The sequence below is a fragment of the Lontra canadensis genome, unplaced genomic scaffold (assembly GCF_010015895.1).
Source record: "Lontra canadensis isolate GAN:19392208 unplaced genomic scaffold, GSC_riverotter_1.0 scaffold122, whole genome shotgun sequence".
In the NCBI taxonomy this organism is placed as follows: domain Eukaryota; kingdom Metazoa; phylum Chordata; class Mammalia; order Carnivora; family Mustelidae; genus Lontra; species Lontra canadensis.
Window position 1 is genome coordinate 2,381,703 of NW_022631116.1, and position 22,531 is coordinate 2,404,233.

The window sequence follows — 22,531 nt, forward strand, 5'->3', positions numbered from 1 at the left end:
GTACTATTAACAAGTCTCGCACATATCTTTTTTTCATTTTAAGGATTTATTCATTTATTTTAGAGAGAGAGAGAGACAGAGAGTGTGAGAGGCAGGGGAAGAGGGAGAGGGAGAGAATCTCAATCAGACTCCATGCTGAGAAGGGAGCTAGAAGGGCATGGATCTCAGGACCCTGACAGCACGACCTGAACTTCAGCATATGCACAGTGAAAGAGCTTTGCACAAATACAGCAGCAATGACGGTTAATGCCAGCACCTACTAGTTAGCTCCGAAACCTTGAACTTCTCTTTTTTCAACATCTAGCACGGTACGCTGCCCATTCCAGACATTTAATATATATCCATTAACAACAATTTAATATCCTATGACTCAAATTAGCAGAATACCTATGGAGGCATTAAGAACCAGGTAAAGTCACCCAAAGTATCCATTTAGTTGTCTAATGATGGAGATTATGCCTTCTTTTCTTGACAACTGAACAGTCTTGCCTCTGTAAGTGATTAGGTGAGTGGTTTACTGGGGTGAGCTCCTCGGGCCACATGTTTTTCTGAAATCAAGCAAGGAGGCTTAGAACAATGGAAGAAAGAACTGACCACACACAACGCCAACCAGATGTACTCTCCAATACACGCTGGTCGCAATAGGGTGACCTACTTTCCTGAAGAAAAGCAGGAATCAATTCTGTCTTCCTTGCTCGTTTTGGTTCCTACCACTGCCATTTATTAAATGACCTCGGAGAATTCTCTTAATCTCTCTGAGCTTCAGCTTCCTTGTGTGAAATAAAGAAAGGATGATAAAACCCAACCTGTACAGTCAGTCAAAGACTCAAACAAGACGGCCTTTGAGAACATGTGTTGGGCATGGGGCAGATATGAGACAGAGTAGTGGAGGCAGAAGCTCTGGACCCAGACTGTCTCAGTTCAAATGCCAGCTCTAGCACTTACTAGCTGGATGACCTCAGGCAAATTATTCAACCGCTCACCAAACCATGGCTTCTTATCCACAACATGGGAAAAATTATTGGATTATTTCGAGGAGTAAGTGAGATCATGTCTTTAGTATGGTTTTTGGCACTGACAGTAATGGCTCAATACTTATCTACCATTATCACTATGAGTGTAAGTCTTCCATAAAACTTTCCTTTTCTCTTCCTCCCCCAAATTCTTTTCTTTGGCTCCTCTGAATAACCTAAAGTAAGATTCCAAAGCTCTGCTTTTTCTGGGTTATGAAATGTGAGGCTGAAAGAATGAATAAAGATGGAATGTTGCTAGGGACTGAATTGTATCCTCCCAAAATTCATGTGTCGAAGCCTTATCCTCCTATGTGACTGTATTTGGAGATAGGGTTTTTAGGAAGTAATTAAGGTTAAATGAGGTCATAATTGTGGAGCCCTAATCCCGTGAGACTGGCGGCCTTTTAAGTACAGAATGAGAAATTTCTTTGTCTCCTCTCTGTGTGAGCATACAGAAGAAATCAGCCATCTGCAAGCCAAGATGCACACCCTCTCCAGAAACTTCCGGCCTCCAGAACTGAGAGATAATGAATTTCTGTTGGTTAAGCCGTGCAGGCTACGGTATTTGGTTATGGCAGCCTGAGCTAAGACACGTGGCTTCCTTGACTTCTTCAAACTGGATTCTAGAAGTGTTTACTTTGGACAAGTTGACTACCTCTCTACTGTCGCATTTCACAAGTAGGTGATATTCCTGAAGCTACATGATCTTCAAAATACATACAAAAACTAATAAATCAAGACAGATGGTGAGAATGATGACCTTGATAACCAAGCTAAGATCTCTGTTTTGAGGGCAGTTTTCATGCAGATCTGGCTCTGAATTAAACATCCTGCATTGCTGGGCAAAGCAGACACTGCACAGGGGGATGTCTGTGTGTGCAAACAGGGTGCCGGGGCACAAGCCCATTCGTATTATTACTGATCTTAATGGTGAGAAAAGAAATCACAAGTACCCTGACAGAGTAAAAGGGAAGTATGTCACTTTGAAAAACAAACAAGCAAGCGATTTCTTTCACAGATTCACTCAAAACCATATTATCTTTCAAGGCTTACAGAGGAGGAAGTTTAGGAACAGAGATTAAGTAACTTAATAAAGTGACAGCTAATAACTCGATAAAGCTGGGGCAGTTGGGGAAGTCTAGAAAGCATGACAGAACGTATTAGCACAGATAAGAGAAAAAATTCCCCATGATGATCCCAGTTTTCCCCGAGCCAAGGAAAACGGAGAATAAATTAAACTTTTTTCTTTTTTTTTTAATGTTTGTTTATTACATCAGTAATCTCTACACCCAATGTCGGGCTTGAACTCACAACCCCAAGATCAACAGTCACATGTTCTTCTGACTGAGCTCTCCAGGCACCCTTGAAAGTTTTTTCTAGTCTCTTTGTAGGGTACTGAAATGACAGGAGCCCCCAAATGCAACACAATGAAGGTCAGTTCCCAACAAAAATGCCTAACACAATGAAGAACATCTTTTTAAAAAAGATTTTAATTTATTTACTTATTTGAGAGAAAGAGCAAGAATGGGGGAGGGGTAGAAAGGGAGGAAAGGGAGAGGGTGAGAATCTCAACCAAACTGTGCTGAGTGAGGAACTCTAGGGAGGGCTTGATCTCACCACCCTGAGATCACGACCTGAGCTGAAACCAAGAGCCTGGTGCTTAACCGACTGAGCCACCCAGGCACCCCAAGAATATCCTTTCTAATCGGCAGCCAACACAGTTAATGGTAAAATACTAGATGTTTTCTCAGTCAATTCATCAATGCAGATCAAGTTACCTGTTCTTACCACAACTGTCAAACATAGTTTAAGAAATTCCACCCAAAGTTATAATAAGAAGTAGAACACAAGTAAGAGACGTAAATAGGAAAATGAAAGACTGTATTAGCATTATTTGCAGGGATAACCGATAACGCTAAGAAAATCAAGTGAAATGCTGTTAGGTTCTTTAAAGACGTTTTGTTAAGTGGATGGATATAAAAAAAAAATACACGTAAAAGTCAGTAAATATTCTCCATACCAGCAGTAAAGTCTTAAAAACAAGTGTATCAGAAGAAGTCTTATTCATAACAACAACAAAAAGTAAGATAAGCCACAATAACCTTAGTAAGAATGTTTTTGGTACCCAGATGAAAGAAACTATTAGTCCTGTCCTTTGTCTCAGTAATTCATCATCTAGGAATCTACCCAAGGAAAAGGTCAGAACTTCAAAGATTTATTATCAGATTTTAAAATACTTTAATATTGGGAAAATTCAAATACTCAATAGTAGTAGTTATGACCTGATTAATTCAACATTAATCAGGTCATAACACACCCTTGTGATGCAATCTTTAAGACCATTGTAAGGACTATTTAATGACTTGGGGAAATGCTAAAAATGCTCTCTCATGAAAAAAGGGAGGATACAGAATTTTTTCTAGCATCTGATGCTAATTTTGCTTAATATTGGGGTTCTTCTCTGAGCAGGGAATTCTTATTTGCTTCACAATTTCCTGAACCATCCCCATGCCCACTCCTTGGGTTACATGATACCAAATGCATAATTCTCCTCCTTATTTGTGGTTTTCTCTTCTTGCCTTGACTAATCTCCATACTCTCTTATCGCCCCACCGATCCAAGTGAGGGTGACTGCAGCCACTCCAATGGTTTTAATTCGTCCATATGCTAAGGATGTCTGATCTGTTCTTTCCCATAACCCAATTCTCGCCCTAAACTATGAGAGCTGACCTTTATCCACCTAGCTCTCTATGCCTGCAATTTCCATTATCCCAGATTTCTTCTGTTCTTGAACCATCTTCAATAAGACTCACATCATCCCCTCATCTCCATCTTACCTGCTGGACTCTAAATTGACACCTTCTCCTTTTGCCAGGACTCACACATGAGACTGATTAATCTGTGGTCCTAAGCTTTTCAATCCATTTTATCATCAGAGTGATCATTCTAAAACTTCAATTAATTAATTAATTAATTAATTAGAGAGAGCACAGTGGAGGGGGGTAGAGGGGCAGAGGAAGGGAGAGTGAATCCTAAGCAGGCTCCATGCTCAGTGCGGAGCCCAACTTGGGCTTGATCTCATGACCCTAAGGATCATGACCTGGGCTGAAATCAAGAGTCCCTTGGTGGGGCTCCTGGGAGGCTCAGTTGTTAAGCATCTGCCTTCGGCTCAGGTCATGATCCCAGGGTCCTGGGATCGAGCTCCAGATCAGGTTCCTTGCTCAGCAGGGAGCCTGCTTCTCCCCTGCCTGCCATTCCCCATGCTTGCTGTCTCTCTCATTCACTCTGTCAAATAAACAAATAAAATCTTGAAAAAAAGGAGTCCCTTGGTCAACCTACTGAACTACCCAGGCACCCAGAGTGATCATTCTAAAGCAAACAACTAATCATCGGTCTCCACTATTGTTCCTGTTTCTATTGTGATGTCATGAAGGTTCAAATGGTAAGAGATACATGTCTGCCAGGACTAATTTTTTTTTTTTAAGATTTTATTTATTTATTTGACAGACAGAGATCACAAGTAGGCAGAGAGGCAGGCAAAGAGAGAGGAGGAAGCAGGCTCCCCGCTGAGCAGAGAGCCCGACACGGGGCTCGATCCCAGGACCCAGAGATCATGACCCGAGCCGAAGGCAGCGGCTTAACCCACTGAGCCACCCAGGCGCCCCTCTGCCAGGATTAATTTATTTGCTGCTCATCTAAACTCCATCTCCCACCCCCAACCTCTTCCACTGTGGGAGGAAGCAGCTAATTAAAGCAGGTGCTGAAATGAAAAAGGAAACCCAGGGAGAGTGATTCAGCTCATGGACAATGCATGGGGACAATCAAAGCCTAGCAATCCATCAGATTTTTTCTCAACAAAGTGGTCTTTTTTTTTTTTTTAAACATTTTTATTTATTTATTTGACAGACAGAGAGAGAGTATAAGCTGGGGGATCATAAGAGGGAGAAGCAGGCTCCCTGCTGAGCAGGGATCCCTGTGCGGAGCTTGATTCCAGAACCCTAGGATCATGACCTGAGCTGAAGGCAGATGCTTAACTGACTGAGGCACCCAGGTGCCCCTGAATTTTTTTAATTGAAGAGGCAGGTCGATAACAATACAGTAACATATATTAATACATGCCAGAAAATAATCAGAGAAAAGGCACGTGGTATGGTACTCGGAATTTTTTCTATTATAAAAAGTTATGAACAAACAAAAAAGTTAAAAGATTAGTATAATCTACTCTTGTGTATCTTTCACCAGGGTTGAAACTGTTAATATTTTACTATTTTGGCTTAATCTATATAGGTATGCATTTTTTTTTCTGAATCATTCTGAAGTATATTGCAGACATTATGGTCAGTTATATTATATTTAGCCTTGGTTTTTAATATCTGCTTTTCAAGTATTTTTTTATTCATGTTTTATAAAATCCTTAAAGATTTAAAAAGAGAATAATTATGTTCATGTTGTTAGAAAGCAAGACTTACAGTGTGAGAGAAAAGAGATTTGATGTAAAAATCAAAGGTATTAAACAAAACCCCTGAAATATTAACTCTACATTGTAAGCATTAGTATTCCTGATTTCTTTTTCCTTAAAAAAATACATATTAACCAGCTCTGTCCACCGTAACACTGTAGCAGTAAACACTCCTAGTAACTCTGGTTATGGTCTCTAAATACCACACCCTCCCAAGAGAAACCAAAGCTCCTCAGAGGGAGGGCTGATGCCAGCACTGGGGCAGGAACGCATACAAGAAGGTGCTGGGAAATCTCATCGTCCCTGACAGCAAGCAAATCCTACAAAACAAAGAGACCATGACAAAGGACCCAGGAGCTAACATTAAGAGGCTCAAGAGTCAAAGATGAGACAATTGGGGAAACAAAGAACACAACCAAAACAGAAACCCTGAATACATAAAAACACATAGGTACCCGATGAAATGAAAAAGTGCCCTCCCTATCCAAGCCACAAAACAATGGGTTACCACTGGAGGTACACAGGGCATCGACTCCTTATTCTGAAAATGGCAATTAAAGAATTAAGCATTTAGGGGCGCCAAGGTGGCTCAGTCGGTTAAGTGTCTATCTTTGGCTCAGGTAATGATCCCGGGACCTGGGATCGAGCCCTCAGTAGGGCTCCCTGCTCAGCAGCAGGGAGTCTGCTTCTCCCTCTGCCACTCTCCCTGCTCCTGCTCCCACTCCCTCTCTCTCTCAAATAAATAAATAAAATTAAAAAGAAAAAGAATTAAGCTTTACCTTTCTTTTCAGATAAAATTATATACTAGGGTAACTACATAGCCCCAGCTGATAAAGTTTTGCTTTGCCGAAGAATTACAGCTGATACATTTAGAATGCAGGAGACATTCAGAAACTCAGCATTTGGCTATTTCTAGTTAACCAATGATTCAGGCAATCATGAAAGCATTACATGAAAGGTGGGTGTGGGTCTTTGAAATGAAAGGAGCAGCCGTTGCCACGTGAATTCACTGATCAGTGGTAGAATCATTATAAGCGAGACGATCGATAGCATGTGGTCTCCTGAAATGATTCAATGTGACGTACACAGTAGTTTTTAGCAGTATTCTCGCTCCTGAAAGTTATAGCTAAGTTCTAGTTTGCAAGAAATATGAATGATAGGGGCGCCTGGGTGGCTCAGTGGATTAAGCCTCTGCTTTCAGCTCAGGTCATGATCTCAGGGTCCTGGGATCGAGCCCCGCATCGGGCTCTCGGCTCAGCAGAGCCTGCTTCCTCCTCTCTCTCTGCCTGCCTGTTTGCCTACTTGTGATCTCTGTCTGTCAAATAAATAAATAAAATATAAAAAAAAAAAGAAATATGAATGATAGAAGAACAACTTAACACCATGAGAAGACAGGCAGACAAGTCCAGAAGGCATGACATTCTATAGGACAACTAAGTTTTTTCAACAAAGACAAGGTGGGGGAGGGAGGAAAGGACAATGAATGGGAGAGTATCAACCAATTATATCCTTCGTGGACTCCTTTAGGCCCTGACTTGAACAAACCCAACTGAAAACACTTTGAGCTACTTGGAGAAATGTCAGTATGGACTGGGTGCTGGGAGGACATCAACATTAATTATTAACTTTGATGAGTGATGGTAATGGCATTGAAAGAATGTCTATCTTCTTAAAAATGTATATCTCGCTATCTTCTTAAGGGATGTATACTTAACTATGCACGGGTAAAACAACCTGATGGCTAGATTTTCTTTAGAAAGGCTTTGCACACACAACAGATGTGAAATGGGGGTAGACGAAGCAAGTATAGAAAAGGCTTGATAATTACTGGGCTTCAGTAATAGGCATACGGGGGTTCATGACATGGTTCTTTATCCTTCTGTGTATTTTTGAAATTTTTGTAACAATATTTTTTCAAGATTAAAAGAGAAGTAGCTATTTTTAGAGACAGAATCTGAACAGAAGTTGAAAACATTTATTTGCATTACACTGTCATTTAAAAACAAATGTGAAACTATTTTAAGTGGACTTCTCAAATAAGATGTTCTTACCCACCCACATTAGTTTTTTTATGTCTTTTGAGCATACCGCTCCCTATTTATGGCCAATGAATTTCTACATTTTTGAAGGATAGATTACCTGTTGTCAATAATCATTATACTGGAACGTGGAATCCCCAAAACATCACAGCTCTGCAAAAGTTCTCTCTTACGTATCTCCCCTTGATTGTAGTAATTTCCTGAAGATAACAAATATACAGTGGCAGATTTCTTTGATAGTGGAAATCTATTAGTTTATTCATTCTTATCTCACCTTGTTCCCTAGGGGACGTAAGCCACCTGAAAAATTTGTGGTTATGATAAAAAGCTGAAGGAAATACTATTCACTCCTGTGAGATGACTGACAGCAGCCCAGTCTTTAGAATCATCACCATTTAATCCTTCCCCATCTCTGGATCTACCTGTCTGTCCCTCTGTCTGTCTGCCTGCATTTCAGCTGCATGCTACAGGCAGTACTGCACACTGCCAAGACCATGGACTTTGGAGTTCAGCAGATTTAAAACTGCCTCTTCCCAAACTGCCCAGAGTAAGTCAGGTACCTGGGCATGCTATTAATTTGGGAACCTTTAAATTGATAGTCCTTAAATATCTGCTGAACATTTATTTAAAGAAGAGGCTCTTACTCCTGAGTATTACAGGAAAATGTGTCCCTGGGGGATCTTGACCACATCAGTGCCCCAAATAGCTTATATATCCTTTCTTTTCCCAACACATATATTCTGTTTCCTATGAATCGTTCTGCTAAGTACGGCTTCTCTGTATCCTTACAATAATATATAGTGAAGGTTTAGTACCACTTAAACTGCACTTATGAGCAATTGTCTAGCTAATGCACCCCTTAATTCAACTCTCTGGCAGATAATCGCATGTGTACTGTGTGCTAGTTACTTAACTTTCCTGAGCCACAGGGTCTCCAACTGTGAAGTGGAGATGACCATCTCCTACGGCTGTCCTGAGAATTTCATGAGACAATACATATCCAGCCAGTTCAGTATGCAGTGTTTTCTCTTTCCTCAACTTCTTTAGCTTTACACTCCACCCCCCTACCCCGTTTCATTTCTTCCTAAATGACAATCCATTTTCATCGTCCTGACTAAATGACATCCCCTCTGGTAAGTCTCCCATTTTTCCCTGGCAAGGAATCATTTCCAGTATTCTGCTCAGACATATGAACTTTTCTCCATGATCAGATTATTAATTCCTAAATGTCATTGACCTTAAATGTCACAGTCTCATTCAACTTTGTGTCATCCTGGTGTCCAGAACACTTCAGGCACTCAGGAAGCACTGAACCAAGAGGGGCTTCCTTTACAAGCCAGATAACCCACAGGAAAACAGCACCACCAGACCTTTCGAATTTGGCCGGAGTTGCCTTAGTGCTACTTGTGAACTGTTTGCACCCAGAAAGGAGACAGTCATTACACGGTATCCAACACAGGGATTAACCCTAAGACTCCAGATGATAACTTAGTTTTGTATTGTCTTTATCACTGTATTTTAGTTTCTTTTTTTAAAAAAATAAATTAGGAGTGTGGGTAATGTTTAATCTGTACCTTTTTGAGTGAGGGGGATTTTAAAAGTAATTAAAAAAATAGAAGTAATTAAAAATTTCTAAGAGGGGTGCCTGGGTGGCTTGGTCGGTTGAGCATCCAATCCTTGATTTCGGCTCAGGCCAGGATCTCAGGCTCTTGAGAAGGAGCCCGGAGCCATGGGCTCCGTGCTGGGCGTGGTACCTGCTTAAGATTCTCTCTCCTCCTCTCACTGTACCCCCTACCCCCATGCTCTCTCTTATAAATAAATTAATCTTTCAAAAACATTACAAGAGAGAACTGTTTATTTATTTTAAATATTTTATTTATTTATTTGACAGAGACACAGAGACATCAAGAGAGGGAATACAAGAAGGGGGAGTGGGAGAGGGAGAAGCAGACTTCCTGCTGAGCAGGGAGCCCAATTCCAGGCTTGATCCCTGGAAGCTGGGATCATGACCTGAGTCGAAGTCAGACGCTTAATGACTGAGCCACCCAAGTGCCCCAAAAGAGAGCAATTTAAATGCCAAATTCAAGTCAGAGGAAACACTTGCAAGACAAAGCTACTGTGTGTTTAATATGTACCAAGGGAATACTATATATTTTTTCATTTGAAAAAATTTTAATTTCCGGTTTCAACCTCCTGAAAAACAAGGAGAAATTTACTGAAGAAGTCACTGCACCTATAATACTTGGTAAATAATATCCAGGTTTCTCTCCTAGATCTTGAACCAAATATGTTATAATTTGACTCCCATAGCTGTAATGTAAAACACAAATACCATTAAAAGCAAACAATGAGGCCATTACCTGTATCTATTTACAGTTAATATCCTTAATAGCACAAACTGAGTAGGAAAGTGCTCAGACTCATATTCTCAATACATGAAAAATGGGTTAAACTCATTGGCAACAAAAGATTTGAGGGGAAAAAGTGTTATGCCAAGAAGTAATATAAAAAAATACTAGTCAGTGCTAGAGAGGGTGCTGTATTTAGGCAGATACTCTCACTACCTGTCAGTGAGGATATATATTGGTATGTTTTAGAGAATCTGATTTGCATGCAAAGCCTTAAAAACAGCCAAATTTAGAAATCAGCCCTAATGAAATAATAAGAAACACATAAAGATGTTCACTGTTTTCTGTTAATAGTGATAAACTGGAAAAAAAAAATCCCTCTAAATATACATATAATAAAGGGATGACTCTATTAAGGTTTATCTCTATGAAACTATTTAAAAGGCTATTATCCTGAAACCAATGTTACACTCTATGTTCATTAACTAGAATCTAAATAAAAACTTGAAACAAAGGCTATTATTATCTAGTTCTTATTAACATGGGTAAATGCTTATATTATGTTTCACAAGGATGTGATCCTAATCTAGCTTTTCACTGTTTTATTCCTAGGGTATAGAATAAGGAAGTTTTTTTCTTTCTTTTTTTTTTTTTTAAATTAAAACTCTGCTTTTTAGAGCAGTTCTATGTTCACAGAAAAATTGAGGGGAAGGTATGGAGATTTCACGTTAACCCTCGTCCCTACACATGCATAGCCTTTCTCATTATCAACATCCCCCATGACAGTGCTATATGTTACAATGGGTGAACCTACACTGATACATCATAATCACCCAAAGTCCATAGTTTACGTTAGGGTTCCCTCTTGGTGGTGTACAGGATGAGGGCTTGGACAAAAATGTACAAAGACATGCATCCCTTATTATAATATCATACAGTATTTTCACTGCTGAAGAAGAATCTTCTGTGCTTCTCCAATTCACCCTCCTTTCGCCCCAACCCCGGGCAACCACTGATCTTTTTACTGTCTTTATCATTTTGCCTTCTCCAGAATGTCATATGGTTGGAATCACACAGTACATAGCCTTTTCAGAATGGTTTCCTTTGCTTAGTGATATGCCATTAAGGTTCCTCCATGTTTTTTCAGGGATTCATAGCTCATTTCTTTTTAGCATTGAATAATATTCTATTGCCTGGATGTCCCAACTTACTTGTTTATTTCCCAACCGAAGGGTGTTTTGGTTGCACTCAATTTTTGGCAATTATGAGTCAAGTTGCGATAAACATCTATGGGCAGGTTTTTGTGTGGACATATTTTCAACTCCTTTGGATAAACACCAGGGAGGGTGACTGCTGGAAGGTTTGGTAAGAGCATGTTTAGTTTTTATAAGAAACTGCCAAACTAAGTCTCCCAAAGTGGGTGAAGCAGGAACGTCTGGCTGGCTCCGTTGGTTGAGCGGCTGCCTCTGGCTCGGGTCATGATCCCGGTGTCCTGGGATTGAGTCCCGCATCGGGCTCCTTGCTCGGCAGAGAGCCTGCTTCTCCCTCTGCCTCTGCCTGCCTCTCGGCCTACTTGTGATTTCTTTCTCTTTGACAAATAAATAAAATCTTAAAAAAAGTGGGTGAAGCATTCTGCATTCCCACTACCAACGAGTAAGAGTTCCTGTTTCTTCACATCCTACGCATTTGGTATTGTCAATGCTGTGGCTTTGACCTTCTAATAGTGTGCAGTGCACAGATTTTTTTTTTTCTTTTAAAAATGGCTCTTTTAAACCTATAATTTCTTTTTTATTTATTTAAATCCAATTAATTAACATATGCACATACATTTTTAATAAATATTTGGTAGGGGCACCTGGGTGGCTCAATCTTGTAAGAGGCTGCCTTCTGCTGGAGTCATGCTCTTGGGGTCCTAGGATCGAGCCCCCAGTAGGGCTCTCTGCTCAGTGGGGAGTCTGCTTCTCTCTCGCCCTCTGTTCGTCCCCCCTGTGCTCTCTCTCTCTCTCGAATAAATAAAATCTCTTAAAAAACAGTAAAAAAATAAATATTTGGTAAATAAGCGAAAACTAATGTTCAGTGAAAAATATAAAATTATATAAAATGGAGTATCTGTAAAAAAACAGTGTAGAAACAGAACTGTAATGACACAACTAAGTGGGAAAAGAGGTCATGGGTATTTGTTAAAAATAACTTTATTGAGGTTTAATTTTACATACCCACTGTCTATGTGTAGTTCAATGACATTTATACAGTTGGGCAAATATCATCAGTATCATGGTCAGTTTTTGTTTTCTCAGTCCATCTTTTCTGTATGATAAAGCAGGACTTACTCTTGGAGACGACTCATCCCTCGAAGTTGGTGGAAATGAACTCTAAAATTACTATAAAATTATTTTCTAGTCTAATGATCTGAATCTTTCCCTTCAATCTGACATATGCAACGCTCTAGCACAAAGTGGATTTTAAAAGCCGCAGGAAGGTCCTGTGCTACCTTTCGGAGTAAAATGGCAAGGGTGGAGCAGGCACGCTACAGCCTAGATTGTTGGGTGTCCCACAGAAGATCATTATTCTTGGTCCTTTAGCATATAAAGAGGTTCCACAGAATAACGAGTAGAGAGTCGCAGTTCCCAGCGGAAACGTAGGTATTAGATGCAAGAGATGTGAGCAGTTGTCTTGTGCTCCTCAATCCTGCTGGCAGGTAAGTACCTCAACTGGGGACGTCCCCCAACCCACCTGGGACGTTGGCCGCTGCAGTCCACAGGCTGGGGCCACCCTCCTCCGTGAAGTGCCCAGAGAAGGGACCTTTGTTGTCCTCACTTAGCTCCCTCAACTTATCTTCCCTTCGGGGAGAAGCCCACTGAGATAGGTTGGCACCTGAATACGCATCATAGCCCCCGCTCCCAGCGACCCGCCTACAGCCTCCTACCTGCAGAGAAGCAGAGCAAAGACAGCCGGTGCCTCAGGCGGGCCAAGCCTAGCAAAGTGGGAGCAAAGAACATGGCTTCATCATCGGGGTGCGCGATCACCAGGAGGGTCTTGCTTCCATCTCCCGGGACGCCAGCCGGTTCCTGACTTTTCACTCTTTCCCAGGAGTCCCAAACCCAGAGGAAGCCCCACGCTACGACCGCAGCGGCCAAACACAGAAAAGCCACAGCTTCCATCCTCTCTGGGCGGCACTGCGCCTGCGCGGGAGGAAGGCTGCCGCACACCCAGCCTCCGGCGGGAAAACTGCACCCGCGGAAATTGCGTTCCGAGTTTAACTCTGGCCCGCCAGCGGCTTTCAACGTTGGGCTCCTGTTGTGGCTTTTGCAAGGACACCTCCCAACCGTTCTTTATCTAGTTCTCTCCACTTTATGGAGCATCTACGACGTTTTTGCCTTCTGGGTTTCGGAGACGAGCCCCTTGCCGTCCAGCTTTCCGCCCCTGTCCTTAGAGTGCCCTGGGTTTAAAAAGAATTGTTTGAAAACACCCGCCCTCCCTCTCTTGAATTCGCTCCTCTCTTCAATTCACACTTTTGTGACTCATTTATTAAAACCCTAGACTTCCCCCTAATTATTTGGTCGGCCCCTTCTCCGAATGAACCGACTTAGTTTTTCCTTCTTCATTTTGGCATGGGGAGCGGTGGCTCCTCGGAGGGAAACGCACGCGGTGACGAGGAACCGTCCAGTGGTTTCCCTAGAAGAGTAAGACCGAGAGAGCGCACTTCGTGGTCGCCAAGAGCCACGGGCTCCTCCGACGGGTGACTTTAGATTAAGGAACGACATCACGGACAAATCAGCATCGCCTGACGTGCTGTGAAGTCCCGCTGCGAATTACAGCCGCAGACCCTTGGGTAGGTCGCCGTGCAGCCCTCCGGCTCCCAGCCCTGGGACTTTCCTCCCCGCAGCCCGGGTCGAGGAGGCGGCGGCCGCCGCGCCGCGGAGGGCTCGCAGGGCCCGAGGCATGGCTTCGGATCCTTTCTTTTCCCACGGCCCGGGGAAGGCCCCGAGCGCGCGGCAGCCGGCCGGCTCGCGGCGAGCGCCCCGGCGCGATGGCAGCGCGCTGGGTCCGGGCGGGCACGGCGCGGCCCCGGCCCAGTGTTCGCTCGAGGGGACAGCCGCAGCCAGGCCGAGGGCAGAGCCGAGGGGACCCGGCGCGGGGAGGCCCAGGAAGCTCGGCCGAGGTAGGAGCCGCGCTCGGCCAGCGGAGGGAGTCGGTCTCCCAGCCCTCCGGAAGGAGGAGGAGCCGGCGCCAGAGCCGCCTCGGCGGCGGCCGCCGGAGCCAGGGGGGAGGGAGAGGGGTTGAGTCAAGATGGCGGCCAAGGTGGCGAAGCAGCAGCGGCGGCGGCGGCGGCGGCGGCTGGAGTGAGCTCCCAGCTCGCCGCGCCGAGCGAGGTCCCGGGGTAGGGACGCGCGCCGGGGCCGCGTCCTGCTCCTCAGGCCCGGGGGCGCGCCGGCTACCACGCTCCGCCAGCTCCTGGTGAGTAGGCCCCGGCGCCCGCAGCCCCGGCCTCCGGGCCCCCAGCTCGCTCCGGGGCTTCCGAGGGCTCCTAGGGCGCCGGCCGCGGGAGCTGCTTCTCGGTCCAGCGAGGGGCGTCGCGGGCCCGGTAGGTCGGGTCCCGCCGCGGACGCCCGGGCTCTTCCCTCGGCTGCCCGGGGCGAGTCGGGCGCGGCGGGGAGCTGGGGCTGGGCGAGTCGAAGAGGCTTATGGAGTTTGGAGGAAGAATGGGCTGCGGCCGGCCGGTTGTCCTGTGGGGAGGGGGCGTGCGGAGTCCTGCGGGCTGGGCCGAGGGAGCCGGGGAGGGCCGGGGGAGCCCAGGTGGGGCCGGCACAGGTGGCGGGCCTGGGCTCGATCCGAGGCGGAGTTGGTGGCCGTCTCGGGAGTGTGGAAGGGCTTAGGGAGGGTGACAGCGATGGACAAGTGCGTGGAGAGCAAAGTAGTTCACCTTCTAAGCAAACCCCTTCGGGGTGTAATGGCGAAGGGTGGGTAGTGGTGGAGATGGCAAAGATCGGAACCCTCTGCCTTCTGCCTTTTATTATTGGTTTTACTGGTTGAAGTCGGTGAATTCTCATAGAGGAAGAGGGATTTGAGAAACTGTAATTGAGAAACCGGTCTTCTGGGAGAGCAGACTGAATTCTTCGATTGGACTGGATTAGGTGTAGTCTTATTAGAGGTGGACGTGCGAGTAAGTGATGTTTGTGAAAAGTGTTTGCTCGGGAAGCGTCAGTTTTCTTTTACTGATGTTGCATGCTATGGCGCCACTTAAGCAGAGTTAACCTTGGAGAGCAGTGGTATAGGTAGTTCTAATCTTTGGGGTTAGTGTACTCACCTGTATCAGATTTGCTTCCCTGGTCATGCCCTAATTAACATTGAAATTTGCGTTCCTTGTGTGCATTTTGGTGAGGCAATGAAGAGAGGCGGAACCCTGAGCCAAGAGCAACAGGCCCGGGATTTAAAAATGACTACAAACACTCATTCTCTTCGTTCAGCATGTCTTGATCCATAGCTCCTGCCAGTAGATCCCATGGGATTGTCCTTTTCCATAACTGAAGGTCCTTTGGCATTATTTAATTTTTAATAGTTAAAAAAAAAAGTCTTAACATACCCTTTCATAAAGACACTTATTGTGGTGAACCAAGTGGCCTGGGCTCAGGAGCAGATAGAACAATTTTATTGTCTTATTTAGAAATGGGTGAAAATTACCGAAGAAATAAATACAAGTTGTTGGAGGAAGAAACAGTGTTTGTATTCGCTTATTCTGTTAGATCCGGTGGAAGCTTATTTATTTATTTTAACATTATAGTACACAGTGCACACAGTACACTGCCTTGCTTTAAGCACACCTGTCAGTGGAAATCAAGGTTAACACGCGTATATATAAATAATATGCACATGCTTACATACATACATAAGGACGGGATTACTTGCAATACCAAAATACTCTTTCCTTTTGCAAAAGCCTTGCCATATGTTGAACTACTCCCCCAGTGAAAACACAATACAAAGAGTCCTGATTCTTCCTTTTACTATTTGACATTTTGGAACATGATCAACCTTTCTTTGCTTCCATTTCTTGGTCTCTGATAGTAGGAAAGCATCCACTCTCCTAGGGCTGGCTGCTGTGATCTTAAGAGAGTTAATAGTTATGAAATTGCTTTAAACAGAAAGGATTATGTTTCTGTGAGGTAGTAACAACTTCCTTTGCACTCCTCTGAAATGCTTATCTGCACATCTCCCATAGCGTTCACACTTTCTACCTTGTATTTAGGTATTTCCGAACTAGTTTTATCTCCTCTTGAGATCAGAATAGGCCCTTCTCCGATTTTATCTTTGTTTGAGGCACTATGTAGGATTTTATTTTCTTTGTAGGATATTGGCACTGCAAATGTTTGTTGAATGAATAAACAAACATTGTATTCTAATTAGAAAAATGTGTTCATATTACACCTTAACCTAAATAGGCCTGTTACCCACTATGAAATATCTGAAATATCTGTATAGCTGTGATTCCCTCCATGGCCTCTTAGGAAGATGTGTTTTATTTTATTTTTTTATTTTTTAAAGATTTTATTTATTTATTTGACAGACAGAGATCACAAGTAGGCAGAGAGGCAGGCAGAGAGAGGAGGAAGCAGGCTCCCTGCTGAGCAGAGAACCCGATGTGGGGCTCCATCCCAGAACCCTGGGATCATGACCTGAGCCAAAGGCAGAGGCTTTAACCCACTGAGCCAGCCACCCAGGCGCCCCGTGGAAGATCTATTTTAAACTGAATTTCTTGTTGGATTTAATCAGACAGTAAAACTTAAGTATCCCGTGTGTTCACATAATTTTTTTTTTAAGAAATTGCTTGAAAATAACATGTTTCTTTGAATTTAACTGAATAAAAGTTGGTTCCAAAGGTAGGTAAATGTAGTCAAGTTTTTGTAAGCTTTTTTTTTTTTTTTTTTTAATTTTGGGAAGTGGAGAGATTTTCTTGCCATTACTGCAGTAGGAAGCAAAGGCTTTTGAATAGGGCAGGCATTGATGTAGGTAAATTTCAGGCTATTTGTTACTCAGGTTTTTTGTTTTTTTGAGTGTGTTTTGTTACTCAGTTTTAATTGTATTTTGTGATGTCTTAATTGCAAGTTTAAATTCTTAACTGATGCCTGAGAACTGTGGAAGTCTGGTGTATTTAGTTACTTCTGTTTCTTCTCTTCAGATGTTGCATTTTACTAGAATACCTTCCGAAGAAGTAGTAAAGCTTGACCAGATTTATTTTCTATGGATGCATTTGTGGATTAGAGATTCATATGTAGCTCATTCACTTGTTCAACTGGTGTGACGTGCCTTTTCTGTTCAGGGTACATTACTAAATGCTGTAAAGGTATAAAGTTGAGCAGATCAGTTATGTGCACAAATAAGTTAGTCAGGATTGCCTGTTATTTTGCCTTTTTCAGGTTTGAGGATGCAAGAAGTACATTTAGATTGATGGTTAAGAAAACATTTTTTTTTTTTTCTCCTGTCGGGACTTAGGAGTATTGAAAAGCCATGAAAAGCTTTTGTCATGTAGCAATAAGTGTATGTAGGGCATCTGTTTTTTATTTGGTATTCTTGTGATGGTGGTTTCCCTTGAACATTTTTACTGTTCTTCTACCATTTTTTCTACCCTAGAAGCTTGTGTAGTCAAAATATTAGTTGGATAGTCTTCAGATCCAAAATACTTCTTTTTTTCTGTTTTCGTTCGTTTGTTCTCTTTGCATTTGAGAGTGAGACCATACAAAGCCATGTTAATGTTCTTGTGGAGTTCTTCAGCTGGACTCCTCACTGTGTGTGCTGTTCCTTTTACTTAAAAGTGATCGCAGACCCCCCCCAACCCACAAGACCCCACCCCCCAAACCCCACCTACATTGGTTAAAATTAAATGCTAATAATTTATAGAAATTGTAGGATTTATTTATTTATTTATTTTTAAAAGATTTTATTTATTTATTTGACACACAGAAATCACAAGTAGGCAGAGATGCAGGCAGAGAGAGAGGAGGAAGCAGGCTCCCCGAAGAGCAGAGAGCCCGATGCGGGGCTCGATCCCAGGACCCTGGGATCATGACCTGAGCCGAAGGCAGAGGCTTTAACCCACTGAGCCACTCAGGCGCCCCAGAAATTGTAGGATTTAGATGACAATAATACATAGTAAGACTAGATAATAATAGACTAGATAATCTAGTCTTATTTTACTTGTGGATAAACTGAAGATCAGGGAAGTGAGGTGATTTGCCTAAATTGTTGCAATTGGCCAGTGGTAGGATCCAGTCTTTTGACATCCAGTGTAGGACTCATCCATTCCACCATCTCATGCATAGGATGATTCAGTGTTATGATTGATAATTAGAACAAAAATTGGAGTGGATGGGGAAAGGGAGATAACTTACTCAGCTTAGGTATTGAGTTTATCTTAACTTTAAATTTCCTCAATGAAAATATAGTTTGAAAAAAATTAGTATTGATCTACATCAGTAATATGATCATTAGGAATTATTTGGTTTGCTTAATTTTTAATCTATGATGAGTATCTTCCTAAACAAAAATGTCTGAGGTTATCTGGACCTAGTGATATTTTATGGAATTTAAGTTTTACAGTAATAGAAATTGTATTAGGTCGATGGTTAGGAACTTCTGAGACCCAAACAGGTAAAATTACTTTATAAATTAGCTATTGCTTCCTTTACTTTTTTTTTTTTTTAAGATTTTATTTATTTATTTGGGATAGAGAGAAGAGAGCACAAGCAGGAGGGCGGGGGTGGGGGGTCAGAGGGAGAAGGAGAAGCAGGCTCCCCACCCAGCTGGGAGCCCGATGCAGGGGCTGGAACCCAGAACCCAGAGATCATGACCTGAGCTGAAGGTAGACGCTTAACCAGTTGAGCCACCTAGACACCCCCTTGCTTCACTTACTTTCAAACTTCTGGACTTTTTTTTTTTTTTTTTAATAAGAGGGACTTCAGTTAAATAAAAGCGACTTCAGTTGTTAAATAAAAGCTTTGGTAAATAGCGTGAATATGAAGTGAATTTTTTTAAAATTTTTTATTTATTTGACAGAGCTCACAAGCAGGCAGAGAGGCAGGCAGAGAGAGAGAGGGGGAAGCAGGCTCCCTGCTGAGCAGAGAGGCCGATGCGGGGCTCGATCCCAGGACCCTGAGATCATGACCTGAGCCGAAGGCAGAGGCTTAACCCACTGAACCACGCAGGTGCCCCATGAAGTGTATTCTTAATGCTGTGTTGAAAAGAGCACGTGTAGTATTAGTTTTCTATAGGCGCTTACGCTGTAAAATTTAAAGAAAGAAGCATATGTTCTTTTTCAACTGATATCCTCACACGAGTACTGAAGCATGTCATATATATTCCATTCGGGCTGTTAGATAATATGCCTGTTTAGCCTAATGTGCTTTACTTCTGAAATCTTTACTTCTGAAATCTACCACATCTAAATTCTGCCTTTTTTTTTTTTTTTTAATTCTGCCTATTTTTTGAGGGTTTAATCACATATTACTTTAGCCAGGAAGTCTCCCTCCTACTCCCTCTTCTCCAAAGATGTGTATTTCTCGTTTTGGAAGTTCTTAGTGCTTTACTTATGCCTCTGTTATAATATCGTAGTTATTTAGGTACATGTCCATTTAGTCCCTGCTAGACCATAAGCCCATTGTAGGCATGTCTGTATCTCATGTCTATCCCAGCTTCCAGAATAACATTGTACCCAGGAAGTGTGTAATAGAAATTTGTTAAATGCATAAAAAACCTAAGTGCTAGATTGTTGAAGAAGCTGACTGATACACATGTGGGAACTTGGTGAATAGTTTATGTAAATTTAAAGTTTTTAAAAAAATTTACAGCAGGCAGAGTGAGAGGGAGAAGCAGGCTCCCTGATTCCAGACTTGATCCTGGAATCATGACCTGAGCCCAAGGCAGCCACTTAACCAACTGAGCCACACAGGCTTCCCAGTTTATGTAAACTTAAAAACAGATAGAAACTTACCAGCATCAGCGAGAAGAAAAAAAAAAAGTATAATCTGTGAATTATCAAATCATTTAAAAAATATTTTTGTCAGTTTACTGGGATTTTGGGGAGAAAGAAAGGATGGGATTGGTTCATCTGACTGTATTTGCAGATAATGTTAGAACAAGCATATGTTTATATATATATATACACACACACACACGCAAACATAACACAGGGAATTTTGGAGTAGTTTCAGTGGTTGGAAAAAATTGTGAATTAGTGAAGTAGCGTTATTGAAGAATACCTTTGAAGGGTTCCCTTTGAAAGAATAGTGCTTTTTAGTTTTATATCAAAAATTAAATCTTTAGGGGCACCTGGCTCAGTGGGTTAAGCCTCCGTCTTCGGCTCAGGTCATGGTCCCAGGGTCCTGGGATTGAGCCCCGCATTGGGCTCTCTGCTCAGCAGAGAGCCTGCTTCCCTTCCTCTCTCTCTGTCTGCTTCTCTGCCTACTTGTGATCTCTGTCTGTTAAATAAATAAATAAAATCTTAAAAAAAATTTAAATCTTTAAGTAGACTAGTCAAGAGCAGAGGAAAAGTCAAGATGACCAAGTTATTTTGACTCACCCCCACCGTCTACTTGAGGAATAAAATTTGGGCTGGGCTTTTTGTTTTTGTTTGGTTATACATAAATAACCTGATATCAAACCAGAATAAGTTGAGGTTACATTTTTCTAGGAAAATTTGACACTTAGTTTTGCTGTGAGGGTCACCGTTCTGGTTACAGTTTGCCTCTTTCTATTTAACTGATAGACTCTACTTGACATTTTTGTTGTCACGGACCGTTCAAAGTCAGAGTATTTGTTTTAGGCAGTACATTTCTTTTGGCAGTGGCGTACAGATTTGTATAACTTGGAAATATTTGTTTTAAATTGTAACCATCATGTCTTTGAACTGTATTACTTTTGATTAGGTCCTTTTAATTCAGTTTTGAATTACAATAACTTTTATGTATTTGGAATGAAACCAAAACTTGTGCTTTCTAGGAGTTACAGCCTAAAATATACACAGTGTAAATATACCAGATGTAGGGAGTATATAGTCCATTAACTCTGTGTGTGTGGGTGTGTATGTGTTGGGGGAAGAGGGAGGGAGAGGGAAGGAGGGAACGAAACAGAGCAGGAGGGGAAGGGTGGAAGGAGAAGTTGCTGTATATTCACATAGAGCCATTTTAATGAGTGAAGGAGGTTGTGTTATTTTAGAATCTTTGTGTTTCATCTATTGTAAGTAATATGTTGTTTTACAGAAGTATGATACAGAAGTATATAAAGAAGTTGAAAGTACCACTTCCTAGATATAATCTTTTAAGTGTTGCATATTCTTTCAGATTTTTTTTTTTTTTTTTTGGTGTGTGTAATTTCCTGTGTTACAGGATCATAATATATTGTTCTTTCATGTATTCCTGTTAAGTGTTGGAATATTTAGAGCTACTTCTGTCATTAATGGCTGCATGGTATTGTTTATGAAAATACCATGATTTGTTTAATCTATTTATGGCTACTGGTGTTGTTTTGTTCTGTTTTGTTTTTCAGAAAAACAAAGCTGAGGTGAATTATTTGTGTGTATTTATTTTGTGTACTGGTGCAAGCAACTTTGTAGGATAGATTCTGGAAGTAGAGTTGCTGTTGCCTCCATAGTATAGGTTTGGAAAGATACTGATAGAAGTGTACGAGTGTGCCCCAAACCCTGGCCAGTAGTGGATGTTACAAATGAAAACATTTTGAAAGTTTAAAGTGTGTGGGGAGGAATGATATAATTGACTTTTTATCAATTACTACTGAGGTTGGAATTATTTTTATGAGGGGAGTTGTATTTTTTTTTATAAATTGCCTGCTTTTGGTTATTTTTTTGATGGAGAGTTTGGTCCTTTTCAGATTGATTTGAAGAGCTCTTTATATATTAAGGCATTCACTTTTTTCAGACATGTGCACAGTCTCCCCGCCCCCCCAGCTATTCTTTTGTGTGTTTTTGAGAGAGAGGCAAAGAGACAGAGGCATGGGGAGGGGCAGAGGGACAGAGAATCTGAAGCAGGCTCCATGCCCGAGCCAAAATCAAGAGTCAGAACACTCAACAGACTGAGCCACCCAGGTGCCCCTCCCTTTTGTGTTATTATGTAGTCTGATATACCCAGTCCTGCTCTGTGCTGACTGTGTGACCTTGGGCACATTACCTAACCTCTCTAAGCCTTAGTTTCCTTGTTTTTTAAATTATTATTATTTTTAAAAGATTTTTTTTGGAGGGGGGGTCAGAGAGAGCACAAGCAGGGGGAGTGGCAGGCAGAAGGAGAAGCAGGTTCCCTGCTGAGCAAAGAGCCCCATGTGGAACTCAGTCCCATGACCCTGGGATCATGACCTGGGCAAAAGGTAGACCCTTAACTGACTGAGCCACCCAGGCGCTCCAAGTTTGTTTATTTTTAGATTGAAGATAGTGTAAGGTAACATTTAGCACAGAGGCTGACACATAGTAAGTAAATAATAAATGTTAGCTGTCTTCATTAGTAGTCCATATATGGCTTCTGGGTTTCATGCTCTACTTAGAAAGACATCCTTACGCTAAAATTTAAAATATTCACCCATCTATCAAACTAAAAAAGTAATGTGAGGAATATTATTGCACAGTATGCTACTGATTGTTTTAAAGAGGAAAAATAATGTATACATATTTAC

The 22,531-nt window shown here is 42.1% G+C and overlaps 2 protein-coding genes across 15 annotated transcripts in view; one reads left to right on the forward strand and one right to left on the reverse strand.

Moving 5' to 3' along the window:
- The window catches only part of PIGL (phosphatidylinositol glycan anchor biosynthesis class L), a 62,491-nt gene extending 49,157 nt beyond the window's left edge, over nucleotides 1–13,334 (reverse strand). The window contains exons 1-2 of the mRNA XM_032841368.1: nucleotides 12,786–13,334; nucleotides 7,612–7,711 (exon numbers count right to left, since the gene is read on the reverse strand). Of these exons, the coding sequence (XP_032697259.1) occupies nucleotides 7,612–7,711; nucleotides 12,786–13,020 (335 nt within the window). The 5' untranslated portion in view covers nucleotides 13,021–13,334. The remainder of the gene's footprint in view (nucleotides 1–7,611; nucleotides 7,712–12,785) is intronic.
- A 249-nt stretch (nucleotides 13,335–13,583) lies between these two features.
- Nucleotides 13,584–22,531, forward strand: part of NCOR1 (nuclear receptor corepressor 1) — a 152,705-nt gene continuing 143,757 nt past the window's right edge. For 11 of the 14 annotated variants that reach the window (XM_032841355.1, XM_032841365.1, XM_032841351.1 and 8 more), the window contains exon 1: nucleotides 14,128–14,317. The gene's annotated coding sequence lies outside the window, so the exon portion shown is untranslated. Of the gene's footprint in view, nucleotides 13,692–14,127; nucleotides 14,318–22,531 lie in introns of those variants that run through there. The other 3 variants (XM_032841361.1, XM_032841362.1, XM_032841349.1) reach the window with 2 other exon arrangements.